At 43.8% G+C, this 21,402-nt stretch overlaps 1 protein-coding gene across 1 annotated transcript; it reads right to left on the bottom strand.

Annotated features, from left to right (window-relative positions):
- Positions 1-335: 335 nt before the first annotated feature.
- Positions 336-2,543, bottom strand: LOC109769997 (uncharacterized protein At3g49055). The gene is made up of 5 exons (XM_020328701.4): positions 1,913-2,543; positions 1,582-1,658; positions 1,360-1,471; positions 1,151-1,267; positions 336-821 (listed from the first exon to the last, which is right to left on the bottom strand). The coding sequence occupies exons 1-5, from the start codon at positions 2,453-2,455 to the stop codon at positions 447-449; spliced, it is 1,224 nt and encodes a 407-aa protein (XP_020184290.1). The 5' UTR covers positions 2,456-2,543; the 3' UTR covers positions 336-446.
- Between the last annotated feature and the right edge of the window lie 18,859 nt (positions 2,544-21,402).

Genomic DNA, 21,402 nt, shown 5'->3' on the forward strand with positions numbered 1-21,402 from the left:
TTAGCAGATGGCCCTCTTAAGGCTACCAGTGCAAGGTTTCTGAATGTTTTGAGTTTTGACATTATGTATGAGTGTCAGGCTTCAAATTAACGGATGAGTCCATGCTGCTGCGCCGCACAACGCCAACCCTGTAAGTATCCCATGATGTTATATTTTCTTGTCCATTTCATAAGCTGCCCAACATCCTGGTTTCTCTGCACTGTTCCATTAATGCATTTCATTTATTTTTATTTTAGAAGGGGGGGGGGGGGGGGGGGGGCTATTCACACTCAAAAGAGCTGCAAGTTGAATGACTTCTCCAGATGGCAGTAGGCAGACAAACTAGATTCAGTGAGTAGTGAGAAGACCATATGAATTTATTGCAAAAACCTTAGGTGCATGCTTACATAGAGAAAATAGGGGAACAGGGAGGGATATGTCTAGTCTGGGAAATTGTGAGAACTTAGTCAGATCCTTATTTGAAGTAGTGCTTCTGTCCTTGGTAACAATCTTCCGTTCTGATCAACAAACCATGTCCTAGCACGAGAGGATGCTGATATGACTTGAAGTTGCTGCCATGGCCAGCAGGCGTATCTTATTCTTCTTCGAGCACTGTCTCTCCCTTTTCTTGCTTGTGTATCTTCTTGCTCTATCTGCCTTGTCAACTCTTCTATTCTCTGTTGTAACCCAGCAGATCTACTGTCAGCAAGCTTAAGGCATGCATCTGCAGCAGCTTGCGCTGCCATTGCACTGGCAGCTAATTTCTCTTTTAGCTGTATCTTGCTGTTTGCAGCATCTGAATCTGCTTTTACTCTTCGCAGTTCTTCTCTGAGCAAGGTCACCTGAAAAGGTAGCTCGTTAGAGCTCCTCTCATGAATGACTAAATGAGAGTATGAGATCGTCCGCACTAGAGATGTTTTCCTCTTGCATTTACTGCAAAGTGCAAACTCAAGGATTTCAAACTTGCAATTTTTGAATTAATAAAAGTTGGACATGCTTATATCTTTCAATTTTGTTCTAATTACTTTGAAGGAGCATCATATAGTCATATCAATTCTCTAATGACGTTATGCTCAATTAATTGTCATTTATCAGTCTGAGAAGCGCATTTCTTGACCTCAAGAGGTTCATTTCAATGAAGCTTAGGTCAAACTTATTCCTCTTGGGTTACCTCCTGGTTTAGTTCTTTAATGGCAGCTTTTCCAGCTTCCACCTCCAACGCACATGCCTCTTTCCATCGTGCAGCTTCCTGTTCTACTTCCTTTACCCTGACATTGAGCTCTTCCACCTTAGGTATGAGAAAGAGACTTCAGATCCTTGTCAATTACAGGGCTAGAAAATAAAAGAATGTACATAAATAAATAATAGATATTGTTATACACTTTGAAGTAGGAGAATTTCCCGTTCTCTCAGATCCTGTATGTGCGACTCATATTTGATTATCTTCTGAGCCTGTTGAGCAGCGAGAAGTTGCAAATGATCGCAGTCTGACCTGTTGGAGCAGTTTAATATTATCAGTTAGCACATATTTCAGGAAGGCCCTTTGGTGATTTATCAAAAAAAATATCGTAGACATCTTTGGTCGATGACTTAATAGTTTACCTGGACTCGTCTAAGGCCTGTCTGAGGTCATTGATCTCATGATGCAGGTTTTTCAGTATCTTACCAACTATTGAAGCCTGAAAGGAAACAGCTTGAAGTAGTTTATTAGCTGACAAGTTTTCCAATGCATGACGATTTCGGTGGACAACTTCTAAACATAACAAGATCAATAGTTTCTAGCTGCATTGCGTGCATAATCATAAAATAGGGATTAAATGACAATTACTTCACAAATAACAACTATGTACTGTATTTTGTAGTTGGCGCTTGGGGCTATTATCTAAACAACAGAAACATGGCGGCTACGGAGGAGTGATGTAGAAATACTTACCAGACTGTCAACCACTTGTTTACTTTCTCTTCCATTAGATGCTGCACTGGCACTGGAGCTGCTCATCTCATCTCCTTCTGATTCTCCACTTATCACCTCCATGATGAAGCCAAAGCCAACCTTCTGCAACCCCTTCTCAGCAATCTGCAGGATTGAACTTCTTCTCTGATCGCCATCGCCCTTCAACACACGAAGGCTATTCTCCGCTGCCTCCTTCTCAGTTACAGCAACTTCCAACATGCTCCTAATATCCTGGTTCTCCTTCTTTAGGCTTGATATCATACTCTCCATCCTGCTCTTCTCCTTCCTTTCCTTCTCCCTGCACTCTGAGATCCTGATCTCCACCTCCTTGGCCAGATCATGGATGTGATGAGCCTCCAATTCCAGGAATCCCAGTCCATCCTTGGGATCGAGCCTCGATCGGTCAGAAATCCTTACTGCTTTCTCCTCAGAAGCTCTGTCCAGGATATTCTCCAAGATGTCTTGCGATGAATGGAGCGAGACGACAATCTTCTGCACGGCAAACTTGGTTTGATGATCCATGGCTGGTATCTGCAGATATCTGGTACAAGGGAAGATAAGGGATAGTTTTTCTGGAAAGGAAAGCAGTACATAGCTGACAGTCAAGGGAAACCTTGAAGGGTAGTTGGCTGCTCCACTGGCCTGTTTTTCTTCCTTGGCACATGTTCAGGTTTGGTTCCCTTGTACAGATGTGCCATGCTCTATGTCGCAAAGACGCAAACTCGTTGGTTTTTTGCTTCTTTGCACTGCCTGAATTTGTGCAGATTTAACTCCTTTTTAACAGCAGAAATGCAGCTTCCGTGGCATTGCTGTAAACTGTATTGTCTGGTTTTGGTTTGCATGCAGCTGGAGTGCGGGATGCTGAGTCGAGGTGATCTTAATTAATCCTGCTCTGCTTCCAGTAAGAAATGTTCGCAACGGCATTTCCCTGTTGATGCCTTCAACAGCGGTAAGGGTTATATTCTTCCAGAACCAATTATGCTCCCCAACTTACTCTCATGTGATGATTATGTAGCAAAACAAACCGCCAAAAGAGTTTTGGCGACACATTTTTTCTGCCGAATAATTAATTATGCTTTTGACTCGCTCTCATTGTTCCTTTGAGTGATTATGTGCGATGGTTATCTAGGAAAATAAATTGCCGAAGAGAATTTTGGTAAGATATAGTACTCCGTAGTAGTAGTATTTTCCTAGCTGAATTAGTTATGCTCGCTAACTCCCTGTGGTTTCTTGTAATGATTAGACCTAACGGCTATCTAACAAATTAAATTTTCCGTGTCCCCTAAAGTTGGAAGCGACGTATAGAATGCTACTGCATGTGGTGGCCGAGCTCCACGGAGTTGTAGAAAAAAAATTATATTTTCTGAAGCTTTTAAATATATTTTGATTTCCTTTTTTAAAGGGCTCCCTCGGGCCGTCTTTTATAACACCGCTGTCGCTACTTGGAGTACACTACTACTAGCACTGCGTCCATTTCAAAGTGGATGATGCCCTTAAATACGTCCGGTCGTTTTCTTACCGGGAAAATACGTCCGGTCTAACTCTCATAATGGTGTTATTCTATTTGCCCCCCAAAGTGTTCCTTTTTCTTTCAAAAAAGCTTCTTTACAACATGTTTACGTTGGGAAATAAACGTGAAAGTTGCATCCTAGAGACTGTCCATATCTCGAATATCATGTACTTGAGAACGAACAAATACCAGTAATTTGTTGGCGAAATTTGCTGCTGCGGTAGTATATATTTCTTTTAATTTTTTTAGAGTTATATTCCCTTTGAATTTGGAGAGCTAGCTTCATCGTTTTCTCCTTTTGTTATTCAGCATGTGACAGCTAATCTGTCGGCCCATCTTTGTGCGAAACATGCCTCAGATGAACTCAGCACAACCATTCTTGGCTGATTGTCCTAGCAGCTCTTTTGTTGAACTAAAGCTCTCTTATTATCTGAAGAAGAAAAAAAAACAGGATTGATCATATCAATGTAGATTTCTCCGTGTCATATTTTTCAGCGGTTCACAGTTGAGTGTCATTAACTGACGAGGGCTACATTTTCAACTGGAGTCAGAGGTCTTGAGTTACGGCCAACTGCAAGCTTCATGTCTGACACCCTCCATGAAAAATACTCCCTCCGTTCCTAAATATAGGTCTTTTTAGAGATTTTAACAAGTGACTACATACGGAGTAAAATGAGTGAACCTACACTCTAAAATATGTTTATATACATCCGTATGTGGTAGTCCATTTGAAATCTCTAAAAAGACTTATATTTAGGAACGAAGGGAGTAATGGACAGGAGATCTAGACCTCTGTCTACCTGGCAATAACTACAAGGCTAAAAAATATTCAAAAGTTTGTGGTGCGCATATTTCGTACTGCACATGAAAAGAAACTGTCAAGATATCTGAGGTCAATTCATAGTCGCATTCAACACTTACAAGTAGCCCAGTGGAGTCCATAAAAAAGTAGCCCACTGGAGAGAGCAGGCCACTCAATACTATTACCTCCGTCCCGATTTACTTTTCTTCCTCATATTTTGGATCATATTTTGATTATGATTTTAATTAAAAAAATATGAGCTATATGCAGCAAAAATAATATTATTGAAAACTACTTCAAATATGAATCCAACAAAAAAAACTGTCGGTATGCATTAAAATTTTGCTAAATATATGGTCAAACTTACGATGAGGACTAATAATCCCAGACAGAGGTAGTATTTCATGGAGAAAAATTGTTCAGATATCTTAGGTTAATTAGTGCTTCCTTGGTCCGAATTTATCAGACCCCCTCATATTTAAGGAATTTATCAGACCCCCTCATATTTAAGGTTAAACTTTGTTTATAAAATTGAACTAATAAAATACAAACTACATATCACAATAAATATATAGTTGGAATCCTCTTTCATAAACAAAATTCAATAGTATATTTTTATAGCATATACTAAATCAGTTTTTTGGTCAAATAGATGATCAAAATTTGACCCAAAATACGAGCTTAGCATAATAAACCTGAACGAGGAAGAGACCATGCCATTAATTCCGCAAAGAAATAGATGGACATCCATACAGAACTTGAAAAGGCTCGTTCTCTTTTTTTTGCAGGCAATTGAAACGGTTCATTCGTGGGGTGCTTTTCTATTCAGGGAACCTTTTCAATGTGCATACATGACTTTTTCAGTGTTCTTATGTTTCTTAGTGTGCATACGAATTTTAAAGTTTGTAAACGTAGTTTCTGAATATTTCAACGTGAAGGAAGCAAGTAGCATCTGTAATTAAAGTTGAATGGTGTCAACATTCGGCAGTTGGGAGTCAAGAGTGAGATGGTACGTGTATTTAAACGTGCATCACGTCGGCACGGCTCAGGCCGCATGCATCACACTCCGACGTTGGACAGTAGTCTTAATTAAACTAGATGACTCGTTGCGCCAATGGCCCAAAGGGCGAGAGCAAACCATGTATGTAAGAATGTTTAAGACACTAATTAGAACATAAGAAAATAGATATTTAAATATGATGTTCATACATAAATTTATAAGAAGTTTATGAGAGCTTTTGTACTATGATTTTAACAGGCAAGCTATACAGGCAGAGATTCATCATATAGATATAGTTTACTGTGAGGGGATTCAAATATATAGCAGATGCAAATATTACATTGGACAGAGAAAGTTATCAAAGCAACTGCAAATAACACAGGGAATACAAGACGTTCTATAGCGGGCAGAATACATGTTGACGATACATCAGGCTAGAGCATAACAGAGTGCCTAATATTAATTTACATCCTTTGATGAGGGTGTGCACAGTGGGACCATAGGGGAAGATGTGAGAACAGGCAATGCATCGCACAAGATGACGCTTCGGAAGCATGTGAAGTAGCACCAAATCCCAAATACAAGGCTTGAAGGCATGATCAATCCTGTTAACTTGGAAGGACATCTGCATGGTTGTAGGCTGAAATTTTTTGTTGGAAATAGAAACCACAAGCCTAAACTTTTGGCTAACAATGCGGGCAATTTCAACGGGAATAGACACATCAGCCAAATATGAACAAAAACAGGTATCAACGGGAAAGACATAGAAAGAGAAAGTACCTAGCATGGAAAGAATTGATCTCTGGCAAGTCCTCGTCAATATACCAACGGCATGCAGAGCTGCCACTCAGCCCTTTAACACCTATAGACGAACACAAGCAATTCCTTTTAAACTTTGATAATCAAATTATAAGTAACCAATTCATACTCAATTCACTGCTTGCATCAATTGTACACTACTCACCCGCAAAAAATAAAAAAAAAATTGTACACTACTACAGTTTCTGCTGATTTATTATGAAATGAAAAGCAGTCTACTTGCTTGTTTCGAGCATCCATGTATGTAACGTAGAGCACCGTATTCATATAGGAGATATAGACATATCACAGAAACACACTCATGCTTGCACGTATTAGAACCTAAAACCATTCGACTTCCTATATTAACACTACAATCAAACGAAGGATACAGACACACACTAGTAGAAAACAGGGCTTTCGTTCTGGCATGGCAAGCCCATTAGTCCCGGTTCAGTCACGAACCGGGACCCATGGGGGCATTCATCCCGGTTCGTGAGCCCAGGGGGCCGGCCGGGGCATCGTGGGCATTGGTCCCAGTTCGTATGGACCCATTTGTCCCGGTTCTAGGCACGAACCGGGACCAATGGTCCTTGCTCCTGGCCCACAACCATTGGTCCCGGTTCGTAGCTCGAACCGGGACAGAAGGCTGAGCTTTAGTCCCGGTTTCTACCATGAACCGGGACAAATGAGTTGCCTATATATACCCATCACCACAGCAGAGCACTCCACAGTGCTCTGTTTTTTCTGGCCGGCGAGGGGAGGGCATTTGGGTGCTCTAGCTCACCTCCTATGCACATGAGGTGTTTGATGAAATGTCTGAGCCACACTAGTTAATCTTTCTCTTCTCGAAACTCGACCTCCGAGCTCCATTTTCCCCGAGATTTGTCTAGGTTTAGCGGTCCGTCACGTCCCGTCCCCGTCTTCACCGCCGTCGATCGCCCGCGCCGATCTCGTCGCCAGCACCACCGTGGTGAGCCTCTTGTTCTTATCTTCTTTCTGAAAGAAAAAAATTCTTACTTTACATAGATACTTGTCTAATTTTGTTACTTTTATTATTCCTTCTTATTACATAGTGCGATGGTTTTGGTATCTGCCCCCGTCGGCCCTCGTCTTGTCTATGATTCGGATGTGGTATATATTATCTTTTTATAACTATTTGGTTCATTTATTGTTTATGACAAATATGCCGACCAACGTGACATAGATTTTATTTATCTAGGAGGTGGTTGAACCAGAAATTCCAACCGACCCTATTGTCGAGAGGTTAAATTTAGTTGACGAAGAAAACAATTACTTGAAGGAAAAAATAAAAATAAATGAGGAGGAGAAGATGATATTGGAGTTGCATGTTGCGGATGTCGTCGATGATCACAAGATCAAGATGGATGCAATGCGCTTGAAGATTAGAAAGATTAGAAAATCTGCCATTCATACCGAGGCTTGGTATCATTATGCCGTTGGATCAATTGTTACCTTGGTTGCGATTATGATTGCATTTGTTTTCGCATTGAAATGTTTTACATAGTTTCAATGTATGGTTTAATTAATTAGATGCTCTGGAGAGCTATATGTTGTTAGATGAGAACTATGTATGTACTTTGGTTTTAATGTGATGATGAACTTCTATTAATTTGGTCACTTAATTATCTATTCATAATGTTCTGTAATGGTTTTTGACACACTTAATTATATATAATGCACGCAGATGAACCGGCAATGGATGTACGGTGACAGACACACCTCCGAGTACATTAAGGGCGTGCATGATTTTCTCGAAGTGGCTGAGGCAAACAAGCAGAATGGTTTTATGTGTTGTCCATGCCCTACATGTGGGAATACGAAGTCTTACTCTGACCGGAAAATCCTTCACACCCACCTGCTTTACAAGGGTTTCATGCCACACTATAATGTTTGGACGAGGCACGGAGAAATAGGGGTTGTGATGGAAGACGGCGAAGAAGAGGACGATGACAACTATGTGCCCCTGAATACGGTGATGCTGCAACGGGGGAAGCTGCTGAAGATCAAGAGGAACCAGACGATGTGCCCAATGATGCTGCAAGGGGGAAGCTGTTGAAGATCAAGAGGAACCAGTGCCCGATGATGATGATCTCCGCCGGGTCATTGTCAATGCAAGGACGCAATGCGAAAGTCAAAAGGAGAAGCTGAAGTTCGATCGCATGTTAGAGGATCACAAAAAAGGGTTGTACCCCAATTGCGAAGATGGCAACACAAAGCTCGGTACCGTACTGGAATTGCTGCAGTGGAAGGCAGAGAATGCTGTGCCTGACAAAGGATTTGAGAAGCTATTGAAAATATTGAAGAAGAAGCTTCCAAAGGATAACGAATTGCCCGACAGTACATACGCAGCAAAGAAGGTCGTATGCCCTCTAGGATTGGAGGTGCAGAAGATACATGCATGCCCTAATGACTGCATCCTCTACCGCGGTGCGTACAAGGATCTGAACGCATGCCCAGTATGCGGTGCATTGCGGTATAAGATCAGACGAGATGACCCTGGTGATGTTGACGGCGAGCCCCCCAGGAAAAGGGTTCCTGCGAAGGTGATGTGGTATGCTCCTATAATACCACGGTTGAAACGTCTGATCAGAAACGAAGAGCATGCCAAGTTGATGCGACGGCACAGTGAGGACCGTAAGAAAGACGAGAAGTTGAGAGCACCCGCTGACGGGTCGCAGTGGAGAAAAATCGAGAGAAAGTACTGGGCTGAGTTTGCAGCTGACCCAAGGAACGTATGGTTTGGTTTAAGCACGGATGGCATTAATCCTTTCGGGGAGCAGAGCAGCAATCACAGCACCTGGCCCGTGACTCTATGTATGTATAACCTTCCTCCTTGGATGTGCATGAAGCGGAAGTTCATTATGATGCCAGTTCTCATCCAAGGCCCTAAGCAACCCGGCAACGACATTGATGTGTACCTAAGGCCATCAGTTGAAGAACTTTTACAGCTGTGGAATGGAAACGGTGTACGTACGTGGGATGAGCACAAATAGGAGGAATTTAACCTGCACGCGTTGCTGTTTGTAACCATCAACGATTGGCCCGCTCTCAGTAACCTTTCAGGACAGACAAACAAGGGATACCACGCATGCACGCACTGTTTAGATGACACTGAAAGTATATACCTGGACAAATGCAGGAAGAATGTGTACCTGGGCCATCGTCGATTTCTTCCGACCAACCATCAATGTCGAAAGAAAGGCAGGCATTTCAAAGGCGAGGCAGATCACCGGAAGAAGCCCGCCATGCGTACCGGTGATCACGTACTTGCTATGGTCAATGATTTACACGTAATCTTTGGAAAGGGTCCCGGCGGACTAGCTGTTCCGAATGACGCTGAGGGACACGCACCCATGTGGAAGAAGAAATCTATATTTTAGGACCTACCCTACTGGAAAGACCTAGAGGTCCGCTCTTCAATCGACGTGATGCACATGATGAAGAACCTTTGCGTGAACCTGCTAGGCTTCTTGGGCGTGTATGGGAAGACAAAAGATACACCTGAGGCACGGGAGGACCTGCAATGTTTGCACGAAAAAGACGGCATGCCTCCAAAGCAGTATCAAGGTCCTGCCAGCTATGCTCTTACGAAAGAAGAGAAAGAAATCTTCTTTGAATGCCTGCTCAGTATGAAGGTCCCGACTGGCTTCTCGTCGAATATAAAGGGAATAATAAATATGCCAGAGAAAAAGTTCCAGAACCTAAAGTCTCATGACCGCCACGTGATTATGACGCAACTGCTTCCGGTTGCATTGAGGGGGCTTCTACCGGAAAATGTCTGATTAGCCATTGTGAAGCTATGTGCATTCCTCAATGCAATCTCTCAGAAGGTGATCGATCCAGAAATCATACCAAGGCTAAGGAGTGATGTGGCACAATGCCTTGTCAGTTTCGAGCTGGTGTTCCCACCATCCTTCTTCAATATCATGACGCACGTCCTAGTTCATCTAGTCGACGAGATTGTCATTCTGGGGCCCGTATTTCTACACAATATGTTCCTCTTTGAGAGGTTTATGGGAGTCCTAAAGAAATATGTCTGTAACCGCGCTAGGCCAGAAGGAAGCATCTCCATGGGCCATCAAACAGAGGATGTTATTGGGTTTTGTGTTGACTTCATTCCTGGCCTTAAGAAGATAGGTCTCCCTAAATCGCGGTATGAGGGGAGACAGACTGGAAAAGGCACGCTAGGAGCGGACTCAATAATATGCAGGGACGGGAATTCTTGGTCTCAAGCACACTACACAGTTCTACAGAACTCTACCTTGGTAACCTCGTATGTCGATGAACACAAGAACAGTCTGCGCTTCAAACACCCGGAGCAGTGTGACGACTGGATTACATGTGAACACATAGGACTTTCAGCAGTTGGTTGGAAACACGTCTCAGAGGTGACACCACTGTTTGTGATGAGTTGTACTCGTTGTCCAGGGGACCATCTTCGACTGTATTGACTTACAAAGGATACGAGATAAATGGGAATACATTTTACACGATCGCCCAAGATCAAAAGAGCACCAACCAAAACAGCGGTGTCCGCTTTGATGCAGCAACCGAGAGGGGAAATGACACATATTATGGTTACATAATGGACATATGAGAACTTGACTACGGACATGATTTTAAGGTCCCTTTGTTTAAGTGGGAATGGGTCAATCTGTCAGGAGGCGGGGTACAGGTAGACCCACAGTACGGAATGACAACAGTGGATCTGAACACTCTTGGGTACACTGACGAACCGTTCGTCCTAGCCAATGATGTGGCACAGGTTATCTATGTGAAGGACATGTCTACCAGACCGAGAAAAAGAAAAGATAAGGAAGCGAATACATCATACGATGAGCCAAAGCGCCACATAGTTCTTTCAGGAAAAAGGGACATTGTGGGAATGGAGGGCAAGACAGACATGTCTGAAGATTATGAAAAGTTTCATGAAATTCCTCCCTTCAAAGTCAAGGCTGACCCAAGCATCCTGATAAACGATGAAAATTATCCATGATTACGGCGCAATAAGCAAATGACACAAGCGAAGAAAAAGTGAAGACTTTCTCCCGCAACTATTATGATGATACCATGCCAACTTTGTAACAGACGAGTATGATACCATTGTCAGTTTTGTACACGAAGTGCATCTAATTTTTGCCGTAACCCTCTCAACTTTCTTGCAGATGCTATGTGGATGAAATGATGATACCATGCCAACTTTCAACCTTTTCAGAGTTCATTTGAAATGCTTTTCAATTTTAGGGTCTTATAGCTCAAAATAATTAGTAAATGCATGAAAAATAACAAATAAAATAAATAAGTAATTAGAAACAAAATAATATAAACTTTATTAAAATATATAAGTAGAAAAAAATAAAATAAACTTTAATAAAATTTATGAAACTAAAATTAACAAAGTATTTTCTGTTCAAAACATTATAAGAAACCTCTAGTATTATTGAAACTAAAATCATATAAAATTGATGCAACTAAAATTATCGAAGGATTTTCTGTTCAAAATCATTAAAGCAAAAAGAATTTTCATAAAAAACTTTTTTCGATAGAAACTTTAATAGCAAAAAGAATTATCATAAAGTAAAATAAATAAGTAATCAGAAATAAAATAAAATAAAATAAATAAGTATTTTGTTGTAAGCAGAACAAAATAAAATAAATAAAGCAAAAAAGAAAACAAAAAAACTGGGAAAAAATAAAAAATGCCGCCTACTGGGCCACCACGGCCTGAATACGACTAGAAACCCATCAATGGGCCAGGATTCAAGCCCGCAGAAGGCCCAGCAGGCCCACAGGCATAGCAGTGCAAGATTAGGCCCGTAAGCCTGCAATGGAGAGGAGCTCGAGAGGGTTGGCGCAGCAGCGCTTATAAACCACTCTCGAGCTCTCTCAACTAGCGAGGTGGGACTAAACTTTGGCCGCGACACGGGCAACACATGTCCTTTGGTCCCGGTTGGTGGCACCAACCGGGACTAAAGGGGTATATTGGTCCCGGTTGGTGCCACGAACCGGTACCAATGCACCCCTTTAGTCCCGGTGGGTGCCATCAACCGGGACCAAAGGCCGCCGCTTCCCGCCCTTTGGTCTGCTGAAAAGAGACCTTTGGTCCCGGTTGGTGGCACCAACCGGGACTGAAGGGTGCATTGGTCCCGGTTGGTGCCACGAACCGGGACCAAAGCTCTTGGTATATAACCAACACTTGTGAAAATTTTCATCTTCATCTCGCAGTTGCCCCTAACGACCCCTCGACGACATCGACGCCGCCAGGCTGCCCCGACGCCGCCCGCCGCCCCCGCCGTCGCCGTCGCCGCGCCCTCGCCCGACGTCGTCACCGCGCGCCGTCCCTGCCCCGACGCGCGCCGCCCCTGCCCCGCGCCCTCGCCCGTCGTCGTCGCCCGCGCCCGTCGTCGCCGTCGCCCGCGCCCTCGCCGTCGCCGCGCCCTCGCCCGACGTCGTCGCCGCGCGCCGTCCCTGCCCCGACGCGCGCCGCCCCTGCCCCGCGCCCTCGCCGTCGCCGCGCCCTCGCCCGTCGACGTCGCTCGCGCCCTCGCCGTCGCCGCGCCCTCGCCCGTCGACGTCGCTCGCGCCCTCGCCGTCGCCGACTGTAATGATGTTTTAAATATATTTTTAGATATATGTATTTTTTAGTATGTTCATATATGTATGTATGTATTTTTTACATGTTTTTTGTATGTATGTATGTATTTTTTCAACTGTAATGATGTTTCAAAAATACATATATGCAAAAGTTAGATTTTTAGAAAGGAATTTGAATAGGTTTTCAGCAAGGAATTTGAATCTGGTTCAAATTTCAATTGAATGAAATTTGAAAATTTTGAACTATGGATCAGAAGGTTTTTGGTGAAATGGAGTGTGGGTACTGTCATGAAGTTGGAGTAATTTTTGTTGTTGTAAAAGAGTTAGGAAAAGTTTTATATATGCAAAAGTTACATTTTTAGAAAAGTTTTATGTATCTAGCTAGGAAAGGAAGAAGAAGAAAAAGGAGAGGAAAAACGAAAATAAGAAGAGGAAGAAAGGAGAAGAAGAGGAGAGGAAGAAGAGGAGAGGAACAAGAGGAGAAATAAATAAGAAGAGGAAAAAAGAAGAAAAAGAAGAGGAGAAGAAGAAAGGAATAGAGGAGAAGAAGAAGAAATAGATAAAATAGATATATCTATTTTTTTCTTCGATCTTCTCTTCTTTTTCTTCTTTTTTTCTTCGATCTTCTCCTCTATTCCTTTCTTCTTCTACTCTTTTTATTTCTTCTTCGTCTTCTTATTTTTTTATCGGGTATGTCGTTGTCGATATACCCCCTCCCCGATAACATTATTTTTCCATGTATGTATGTCGTCGTTGTCGATATATATAACTCCCTCCCAGATAACTTCGACATGATGGACGGTCGATATTTATACCCCCTCTCGACCGTGATAACTTATACCACGGGAGCACCCCCCGGCCCTCTCGCTCGACCAAAACTCTCGAGGACACCCAAACCCTAGAAAAAAAGATGTCGGTCTCCTACCCCCTCCCGCCACGCCCCTACCCTTGAAGCGTTGCCGAGGCCACCCCAAACCCGGAATAAGGTAGGTCTACGTTTGCACTAATATATCCACCTGCTGTCATGTTTGTGTAATAATTGCCATGTTGTAATATTTGCAGAAACAATGGAGCACGGACGAGACGAGCAAGCAGAAGAGGTGTTGGGGGACATAATCTTAGCCGGAGGTGATATCTTGTCGTATCTTAACGACAATGATGGTCTGGAAGAACAGGGTGAAGAAGCAGGCTACGGTGATCGAAGAGTGGAGGAGGAAAGACATGATTATGATGGCTCCGGTGACCCAATGCTGGTGCAAGAAGGAGCCCGTGGTGACGGCTCCGGTGACCGAACAGAGTCCGGCCAGGTAAATATATTAGTTAAGCATGTGCTGACTAGCTAATTGATGCATTCATTGTTTTGGTATGTACACATATTAATTAACACTCGTCTTTCTTCTTTTTTCTAGCCCTCCGGATCGAGCACAACTTCGGTAAAGAGACGAGGCCCGAAGAGAAAGTTGCGCTCGGATGAAAGGTTTGAGATCACAGCAATCGCGCGCGACGGCCAACCGATTGAACCCATCCGGACAAAGGATGCATTTGCTGCTCAGTGCGGGGTTCTAGTTAGGGACAAGATCCCGATCAGCATCCATCAATGGTATAAGCCTAAGAAGGAAGACCCTGAGGTGTCTTATGTCAATGATATGCAGAAAGATGATCTTTGGACTGAGCTGAAGGCAAATTTCACCCTACTGCCAGAGGAGGATCCGGAGAAGCCAGTTAAAGAGCAATTAATCAAGTCTCATGCTCTTAAGAAGATGGCAGACCTATTCAGGAGGTGGAAGAATGAGCTTAAAACGTTTGTCGACAAAGAAGAGACACCAGAATTCATCGGCTGGTATGAGAAGATCAGAGATCACTGGCCCACATTTGTGGCCCACAAGACATCGGAAAAGAGTAAGATGTCAGCGACAAACAAGAAGAATGCTGCGAAGAAGAAGCTTCACCATCGCATGGGGTCAGGTGGCTACCTCAAAGCCCGGCCTAAGTGGGCCAAGGCTGAGAATGATCTGCTTGATAAAGGGATCGAACCACAGACAATGAACTGGCCAGACCGTTGCCGGACTTGGTTCTTCGGGGCTGACGGAAAATTGGACCCTGTATCAGGGAGGTGCGTTTGGACGGACGAGCTTTTGAGAATACCAGTCAAGAGGCTTCAGCAGTATATCGATGCAGCGCAGGAAGGGACGTTCGTTCCAGACATAGAGAACGACGAGCTCACAATGGCCCTCGGGAATCCTGAGCACCCTGGACGGACACGAGGCACGCCAGGCTCCGTTCCGTGGAAGGCTGGTTTTCCGGACGCAAGCGGTTACAAAAGCTAGGAGAGGAGGAAAAAAGTGGAGCAGACCCAAATTCAGAAGCTGCACGAAAGGGTTCAAGCGCTAGAGGAACGAGACGGCAATCGACATGCCGAAACTACCCCCGAAGCTACCCCGCCATCTCAGCGGAGAAGCAGCGTGGCTTCCACCGAGCTGCTTCAGCCGGAGCATGTCTTGACGGCTCCTACTAGCTACCCCGTGGATGCTATCACGGAGTCTCAATATTGCCACCTTATGACGCAATGGCAGAACTTCAAAGTCAAGGCGGCTGTTGGCTCTGTTTTACCTCCTGAACACGGCGCAACCTACCACTGCCGGCCGATTCCAGAAGGATATGCTAGGGTGATGGTGGATGAAATAATGGAGGGATTTGAGGACCTCCGGCTTGACCACCCTACCGGTGAAGGGGAGACTCGGCTGGGTTCTGCTCTGAAGACTCCATGCCTATGGCGGAAGGAGCTCATCAACCTTCCGAACTGGACGCCTCCAGCGAGTAAGGGCACTCCGCCTCCTCCTCTGCCTCCTCCTCCGGCGAGTGATCAGGGCACTCAGTCTCCTTCTCCGGCGCGTGGCGGCACTCCGCCTCCTCCTCCGGCGAGTGATCAGGGCACTCAGCCTCCTTCTCCGGCGCGTGGCGGCACTCTGCCTCCTTCTCTGCCTGCGCCGGCGCGCCAGAGCAGCCAGCCTCCTCCTTCTCCGCCTCGTCAGCAAGGGCGGAAGAGACCCGCCGCCGCTCCGGCTGCTCCGGCGAGTCGTAGTCCTTCTCCTCCGCCTCGTAAGCAAGGAAAGAAGACAGCCGCAACCGCTCCGTCTGCTCTGCCGGCGTCTAGCAGTAGAGCCAGAGGCGGGAGGCAACAGATTCGGTCCTTCTCTGAAGGCTCCAAAGAAGTTACCATACGAGAGGACCGAGGAGGAAACCACGAAGATCGTGCGAGCCGAAGTGACGAACTTCTTTGAAGGGGTGAAAGCAAATAAACATCCACCTCCGGAGGAGAAGGTAGATCCGGTGAAAGCGAAGCGCACTCTGGCTGCCCTGACAAAACCACCAAAGTCTCCGCCGAGAGGCAACTATGAGCGCATTATTGCAAAGACATTTGTCGAAGCGGAGCAGTCGGGAAGTACTGTTAGTGATCAAAGGTTAAAAGAACGACGAGCTGGGGAAAAAATTGCCCAGCTCGGCGAATAAGCGAACCAATCGTGCCCCCCGCTCAAGGTGTCTAGCGACATCGTCGCTAATGATCCGAGGATGGTGCCCGGTTATAGCAATCTTGGAGATTACCTGCCCGACGATGTACATTATGATATCTTGGAGGTGGACGAACACAAATACCATTACAGGAAGCCTCTCATCAAAGATGAAAGATCTCTAACAACGATGATGCGAAGATTACATGAGTGATACATGAAAACCTGCAGAGAGTATGAGGGGAGGGATACTTTGACGCTGAGAGTTAAACCGGAGCATGACCTCGTTGGAATTGAACTGTTGAATGTTCCATTTGAGGAGTTCTTCCAGTTTTTCAATCAAAAGGCCCTCGATAAATCAACGATCACTTGCTACTGTCTGTAAGTAGTACTACTTCTATCATTAAGTCTCTCTATATAGGTCAGCTCTTTCATTACATGTATTTATAATTATTCTCACTATATTATGCAGATTGAAGATCGCCGAATTGAAGAAAAGACAAATCGGTGATATTGGGTTCATTAACACAAATCTCATAGATGCAACTCAGGTTAAATATCATGCCGAAAATACCGAGGCCAACTTGCTACGATCGTTGATAATAAATGAAAACAAAGATATAATACTCTTTTCTTACAACTTCAAGTGAGTGTTACTGTCTTGTGCATATTCGGTTTCCCTTATTAGTCCAGGTTATAGTAATGTAATTGATGACTTATGCATGCGTGCGCAACTTCCACTATATTCTCCTAGAGATTAAGCTTGAGCAGGGAGTAGTAACCGTCTTAGACTCGAGACGAAAAGATCCCCAGGACTATGCGGACATGACTCAATGCTCGAGAAGTAAGTTAAATCGATCATTATCCATCATATCAGCAACTTTGTTCATTTCCTGATATCAAGTAATTGTTTTCTTTGTCTGGCAGGGTTTGGAGAAAATTCACCAAAAAAGCTCCGGGACTGCCGAAGAAGCTGCAATTTAAACACCCGAAAGTAAGTACTATAGTAGCATGTTCCGCGCATCTCCTAGTGATTCAAGCGCTAGTTTCATCAATACCATTTAGCATGCTTGCTTATCAGTTTGATTGACCTCTATTTCTTGTAAAGTGGTTGTGGCAGGAACCCGGGAATAATTACTGTGGATATTACGTTTGCGAGTCCATCCGCTACATGACCTGTGAGCGGGGCTACTCTGACGAACAATATGAAGTGCGTAAGCAATAATATTCACAATTTTATTTTATTACCATCATTTGTGTTGAGTTTCATTTATTCATATATATATATATATATATATATATATATATATATATATATATATATATATGTATTGACCCCTTCTTCAAATTAGATCTTTCCGATGCGGGATGAACTACTAGCACCAGATCGTATGCGAGCAATTCAAGAGGAATTGGCGGCATTCTTCCTTGACCACGTGATCGCTGAAAACGGAGAATACTATGTGGACCCTGTGTTCTGACAATTTAATTAGAAGATTATATTGTAAGAGATAATTATTGTATATATGTAGCCGGTAGTGTCGGATAGATATACGAGAACTTGTTGTTCGACCAATCTCTCGGAGAAGGAGAGGTGGTCGATATCACTTCTCTCTGTATGCATATGTTGATGACGATCTTCTGTTTCCTTCATTTGATTACTAGCTAGCGTGTCTAGTCCTCTCCATACGTATATAGTACGTAGCGTCGACCAAGCACGGAGATAAGAGAGGACACTTCTCTCTATTAATTAGCTAGCTAACACAATATATGAAACACCTAAATTAACCCCCCAAAACCCCCAACCCCCCTTCAAAACAAAAAACAAAAACCCCAGCCATTGAAATGCTGACGCGTGGATGCCTATTGGTCCCGGTTAGTGCCACCAACCGGGACCAAAGGCCCTCCTGTCTGGGCTCGCCGCACCGGCCACGTGGAGGCCCATCTGTCCCGGTTCGTGTAAGAACCGGGACTAAAGGGTTAGGGCATTAGTAACGACCCTTTAGTCACGGTTCAAAAACCGGGACAAAAGGCCCTTACCAACCGGGACAATAGGTCATTTTTCTACTAGTGACAGAGGGAATTTGATTCCAGTAATTCAAGCAGATTCATCCATAGAACTGAAACACTACCAATAAGATGAATTAGTACGCTAGGCTATGCTCACACAGTACCAAGCAACATCAAAAAGAAATAAACCAGAATAATGCAAGTGATAGAAGCCATAGATAAGAGAATTACCACGGTACATTTTTGGCAGTGTTCCCACAAAGATGGCACAGAAAGCTCCTGCCTCACTTGCAGCACGCACTTCCTCTGCAATAAACTAACATGCTCGAGCGCCGTAAAGATACAACAACTCTTGGATCAGATTTTATGTAAAATAAAAAGAACTTCTTAAGGCATTCAGTCACAAGTTATGCTTCTAGCAACCTACCATTTTTACCCATTCTGTAAAATGACCATGTGAACACCCACTTTATATGAAGATACATAGAGATAATAAAAGAGGGATTGATGCAGGGCTAGCTTGGTTTGCGTCCTGGTGATTTCCAGCCTTGCCGGGAACTTGCCTGTATTTCACATGGAGGCATTTGGTTCGCTTCCTCGGCTAATATTACAGCAGAGAGAAATACAGGCAAATGTAACATGTCTCGAGGTCGGATTGGTTTCTTCAGTTAAGAAATTCAGAAAATATGGAAAGCATCTAAACTGAAAGACTAAAGATACATTCCTGCTAGTCATTGGAAATGCCATTGCCCAGGATTTTATCAGGAGAATGCCTTCTCAAACTCAAGGAAAATATGAAAACCATATATAAAATAGATATTGCTAGTGTATTACTTGGGGTATATACACAGTAAGGAAGGGTTGATGTAAAGCAAAGCACAAAATCTCCAAGGAATATGCTGAAGAACATGTGCATCGAAATCATAACTGAATTAGAACATCAAAGATATATGTCATTCATATTGAATGCACCGTCGATATGCATCAAATGGTTAAACATCAAATGGTTTGACTTCTAAGAAATCTAATATGCAAAGTAAAAAGGACCGGAGGGAGTATAACGATGATTTTAATGGTATTGTGAATGTTAATAATTTTTGTATACACTTGATCGATGTTGGAATAGTTCACAGTTGAGTGTCATTAATTAACTGGGCAGAGCTGCATAATTTATGCACTTCCGTTGCGTCGGCACGGCTCGCACGGCGGGTCTTGAATTACGGCCAACTGCGAGCTCCATTCATCATGTCTGAGTATGACACCATCAACAGTGCGCCCCAGGAGATCTAGACCTGTGTCTACCTGACAATTAATCACAAGAGAGCATTGAAAAGTTTGTGGTGCACAAATTGTAAGATATCTGAGGTTAATTAATAGTCGCATTCAATACTTGCAAGGAGAGTTTCTCATAAACAATACAGTACCAACCAATCTGAAATAATGCTACGACATCTGTACTAAAATATAACATGTTTTTGTTTAGCCTAAAAAACGTCTTATATTTAATTTTGATATGGAGGGAGTACAACATCAAAATATTCCATCATCACGAGCTGGGCCGCCGCTCGAGTTACCTGTGGTTAGATGGTTATGTTTATTCTTTTTGTGGTGACCCATCAGGATTCAAATTCTAAACTTGACATTGATGCTCATATTTTTAATCTTTTCGCCGCTGTTCCTTCAGCGGAAAGAGACGTTCCCGACTGACTACAAGGCCCTTGTGATGACTTCATCAATCTCAAGATGACGCTTGTGATGACTTCATCAATCTCAAGATAGTTGTGCTAGCTCATTCTCTCGGGAGCGCTTATAAGAGTAAGGTGTACGTGCGTGCGTTTATTACGATGAGTGTATGGATGTATACGCAAGCGACTTCGATCTTAGCATGTTATAGAGAAATGAATATTTGAAGCTGAAGGCGAAGGAAACAAGTAGGCTGTGTAGAAATGGTACGTGTATTTAAGCGGGTGAAGCTACTGGGTCGTAAACGTGCGTCACGTCGGCACAGCTCGGCCGCATGCATCACACTCCAACGTTTGATCAGACGGTCCCAACAAAATTGCGGCAAGCTAGCCAGCCAACCGCGAGCAAAGCTAAGCTAGATCTGCTTCATGCATGCACGCGTGCGTGTCTGACACCTTCCACTCCATCGGCCAGGGAAGACGAAACAAAATAAAATGAGCAGTGCTATTCCTACGTAAAGTTTTTACAAAAAATTTACGTATTCAGTCTAATGACGGTTAGCTATATAGATAGGGTATTTACGATCAGAAATATACTAGTGCACAGATTGTTCGTACTAGGAATTTAGTAGGAGCAGCATTTTCGAAATAAGATAAGACGGCAGGTTTAGTTACCAAGCATGTCAAACCGGCATCAGCTTAGTTTTTTTATCAGGATTTGCCGTACTTGCTAACTAAATATATTACCTTCACCGCGGCTATCATAAAAAAACATTCGATTTGTCGCAGCGCAATAACATTACTGCAATAAAAACACCCAATATGGAAAAATATAATATATTTTTTTTGCGGGATAAACTTCCGATCTATTCATCTTCGAGAACAGCAACCACCGCCGATGAAGAGTGTAGATAAGAAGGATCCAACCTGAAGACGCACGAACAAGGACGAACGACGAATAGATCCGAGCAAATCCACCAAAGACAGATCCACCGGAGACACACCTCCACATACCCACCGACGATGCTAGACGCATCACCGGAACGGGGGCTATGCGGGGAGACCTTTATTCCCTCTTCAGGGAGTCGCCGCCGTCTCGCCTCCCTGAGTAGGACACAAACCCTAATAAACCTCAAAAAAATCTAAAAACGGAGCCCTCCCACCGGCAAGGGCCGGGATCTACTCCGCCCCCGTGACCCTAAGGCCACGGGAGACGGGACGGATCGGCGCCGGCGCCGGCGGGAGGCAGAAGAACCCTAGCTTTTTGGGTAGACGGCGGCTGGCTAGGGCGTCTTAAAATATAATTTGGATAGCTGTCCACCTGACACTATGGATAGAGTAGTCAATGGTCTAGGACAAGTATGAACCAAATTTATGGTATTTTGATTTACACCGTCCCAAAAGAATGGAATGTCTTTTTTGGTTTTTCTTGTAAAAGGTTGGATTCTTCCTGCAAAATTGGCTATGAATCGCCTGATGTATGCCAGGCGTCCTTGAAGCGAACGCAGCTCCTTAAGGGTCACGCTCACGCACGGTCTGG

This window comes from Aegilops tauschii, chromosome 3 (genome assembly GCF_002575655.3).
Source record: "Aegilops tauschii subsp. strangulata cultivar AL8/78 chromosome 3, Aet v6.0, whole genome shotgun sequence".
Taxonomy (NCBI): domain Eukaryota; kingdom Viridiplantae; phylum Streptophyta; class Magnoliopsida; order Poales; family Poaceae; genus Aegilops; species Aegilops tauschii.

Coding starts and splice junctions, on each gene's coding strand:
- LOC109769997 (XM_020328701.4), bottom strand. CDS start 2,455: ATGGATCATCAAACCAAGTTTGCCGTGCAGAAGATTGTCGTCTCGCTC. Junction 1,659..1,912: donor AACAAGTGGTTGACAGTCTG/GTAAGTATTTCT, acceptor GTTTCCTTTCAG/GCTTCAATAGTTGGTAAGAT. Junction 1,268..1,359: donor AAATTCTCCTACTTCAAAGT/GTATAACAATAT, acceptor CTCATACCTAAG/GTGGAAGAGCTCAATGTCAG.